At 44.8% G+C, this 3,263-nt stretch overlaps 1 protein-coding gene across 1 annotated transcript; it reads right to left on the bottom strand.

Annotated features, from left to right (window-relative positions):
- Positions 1 to 1,586: 1,586 nt before the first annotated feature.
- On the bottom strand, positions 1,587 to 2,519 carry CYSLTR2 (cysteinyl leukotriene receptor 2; the record flags this gene model as incomplete). The annotated part of the gene is made up of 1 exon (XM_080350991.1): positions 1,587 to 2,519. One exon carries the CDS (start codon positions 2,517 to 2,519, stop codon positions 1,587 to 1,589), a length of 933 nt encoding a protein of 310 aa, XP_080207117.1.
- Positions 2,520 to 3,263: the final 744 nt, after the last annotated feature.

The following is a 3,263-nucleotide window of genomic DNA, read 5'->3' as shown; positions in this document are numbered from 1 at the left end:
TTTCCACCTGACCAGCAATTATTTGTTTTCTGCATATTTCAGACAGAGCTGAAAATAGCTAGCAGCAGTTATTTTTGTTTGGGAGCAATAATGAGAAAGTATCTTCACTGACAGAAACCTATTTTTAGGTGGATTTCACAGGGAGGGAATGCTTTCAGCATTTTTGTTCATTTTCATATGGGACAGGATGCTTGCCTGGAAAATATGACAAAACATCTTGACTTATTTATGAAAAAAATGAGGTAATTAAAACAAAAATTTAGCTGTGATCAATTTGAGTTTTTAACCTGTTTATACTTGATTGCAAGTGGTCTGATTTCTAGGAAAAGTATTTTAGAAAATTTTGGAGAATTAAAAATGCAGGCAGCAATTTGGTAAGATTTTCCGAAGTACACATAGGTGTAGCTTCCAATTGCTTTCTAAAACAGCCCTCCTCCTCCTCTTTTGCCACCCATCTTTCCTCCTGTTCCTGACAACACACTTCCTCACTGCATTGCTACATGTTTGATGTCAGGGAGTTCAAAGTAACTGAAGTTAATCCTCTGAAAAAAGGGGCCAGTTTCCTCCTCGGAGCAGGCAGGAGGTGAGGGATTAGGGATGTCTTTGGCAGTGATTTGCTGTCACGTCGGTTTACCTGTGATGGAGTAAACCACTCCCTAGCTACCCATTTGGACAAAAATAATACTGAAATTTGTCTCTGGATTCCTGCATGGGAACTGAGCTACCGAACTGCGGCTTTCAGAAAAGCAGTGGCAACAATGAGCGTAAAAACATGTGTGGCAATGGCCCCGAAGGAATCAGGCACCCATGTGAAGAGCCTCAGGGGGCAGCTGGCTCAGTGCACCCGCATCCTGCCCTCCCCACCAGCAGCTGGCTTACTCATAGCACTCCATGCTGATGCAACTTGCTTGAAATTGTTATCTTGTTTGGTAATCGGTGAAATGTTAACTAAACTACCTCTGTGACCTTCTCAGAGTGGAAAATTTAGAAACATTAATGCCTTCTGAACTGCCTGAGCCGGTGCTGGGTCCTGTTTGGCCTCGGCGGAAAGTATCAATGCTACTTCACATTTCTGCTGTGTGCAAACCTTTGGCCAGCATTTGCAAAGGGGACTGACAGGGTGTTATGAGGTGGTTGAGTGTCACAGAGTCTGAACCACGCACCTCTGCACACACAGGGAAATGGAGCACAGAGAGGTTCAGACACAGACACTGAGGTGGTCAGGTGAGCAGTTTCCCTTCAAGTCACTGGTTCAGTATTGTGAAATTAAATAAATTGACTTAGATTAGGTAAATCCCTTTCAATCCATTGTTTTGAGGAGGGTGAACACTAGAAGGATATCTACACTGTTAAGTAGAAGAGGATCAGGGATCACACCCAGGCATGTGACTTCTGTTCATCCTGCCTTGGTTTTGGCCATCCTCAATGAGCTCCTTCCAAGCCTCTTCTGCGCTGGAGGTGCCTGGCACTGAGCAGCATGGCTGCAGGCTGGCTAGCACCACACAGCTTCAGCCATTGAGTAATATGGACTCAGTCTAGATGTCACATCAGAACTGTCTATATGTCATTTTGCATTTCTGCATCAGCTACCTGCGGTATAAACTTCTGATTCTTGCTTTGAAATTCTCAGCAGCGAAGTAATAGAGGACAGGATCGAGGCAGCTGTGCATGGCAGCGAGGCAGAGAGTGACCACCAGTGCTTTGTGCATGGGCAGGTTGGCCTGGCTGCAGCCGTTGCGTATCAGGTGAACAGTTCGCAGTACATGATATGGCAAGAAGCAGAGGAGGAAGAGGATGAGAGTGATGATGATGGCTGACAGTGCCTTCTTGTGACAGGCCGTCTTCCTGCACTGTGGAGCCTTAGACCTGAGCAATGTTTTTATTGCAAAGATGTAGCAGACAATAATTGTGCAAAAAGGCAAAATGAAGCCCACAATGAGGACAACGTAGTTCATTATTAGGAGCCTATGTGTGCTGGAGGGATGAAGATCCAAGCACTTGGCCGGGTTCCTGTACCCAGCGATTTCCTTGCATAACAAAGGGCTGGAGGCTGCCAGCACGAAGAGCCATATGGCTGCACATATTATCTTGGCATACCTCATGCTGGTTGCTTTCCACTGCTTGAATGGGTAGACGATGGCTGTAAAACGAACCATGCTGAGCACGGTGAGAAAATAAATGCTGCAGTACATGTTCACGTACAAGGCGTAAGTCATGATCCTGCAGACGATGTCACCAAATATCCAACGTGATCCCATCAGGAAATATGTGGCCCGAAAGGGTAAAGTGCTCACAAACATGAGATCTGAAACAGCCAAGTTCTGCATGTAAATGTTCACCGAGGTCTTCCTCTGTGAAGGCTGGAAGAAAACATAAATGGAGAGGCTATTTCCAACAGCACCCAGGATGAAGATAGAGAGGTACATGACGGGATAAATGACTTGCTTGAAGTTGTCAGTTGTACAGTTGAAGGAGCTGTTGGTGAAGTTGTCATCTAGCGTCATCGCGGAAATATTCATAGTCTAAAGCCAGGCTCTCCGTCTTTCTGCCAAAGTAAAAAGAACTGGTGTGAGCACGGGGCTACAGGCTGGGCAGGGAGTTCTGCTACTCGGCATTATGTTGCTGAGGGCAGAAATTGTGAGATGCACAGGTTAGTGGTAAGTACAGGTTAATTAATGAGTAATTACTTGTGATGTCCCTGTAAACACACATCTCAAGGTTTAAAGCCCCAAGTCAGCTCTAAACAGTTTCAGTATTACAGCAGCTGGTTGTTGCCTTAGCCTATGAAAGTGCTGCCAGAAATCACTAACTGCAATCCTCCTTGCACTGTATTTCTCTTTCGTTTAAGTTTCTGATGTCTTTCTATGACTGTGTTTGTGGGGCCTTTGCTTCATTTACCACTTTCTCAACCTTTTTTGTGCTCAACTGCTCTGCATCAGGCAGTCATCTACACGTACGGCAGCTTCCAGGGCAGCCCATGTTTGCAGCACTAATGAAAATGGTCTTTGAGAAAATGGGCTGTGTTCACAGAGGGTGACATATTTCCTTCTCTGAGGCTATAATTCAACCAAATCAAAACCACTCAGCACTAAAATACTCTATATAATTTTTTTTTTTCCTCATTGGAGTCTATTTCCTTGGTGAAGTCCTGATTTATCCTCTGAGCTGACCTGGAGCTAGTAGTATTTCGAAAGGAAGGTTTCAGTATTGTTGCTTGTTTAACAGTGGCAAGCAATTCCCTCTCTGCATCTGACAACTTATTC

This window comes from Nesoenas mayeri (genome assembly GCF_963082525.1).
Source record: "Nesoenas mayeri genome assembly, chromosome: 1".
Classification (NCBI taxonomy): Eukaryota; Metazoa; Chordata; class Aves; order Columbiformes; family Columbidae; genus Nesoenas; species Nesoenas mayeri.
The sequence above is the reverse complement of the archived record's forward strand: the minus strand, read 5'-3'. Positions and strand labels throughout refer to the sequence as shown.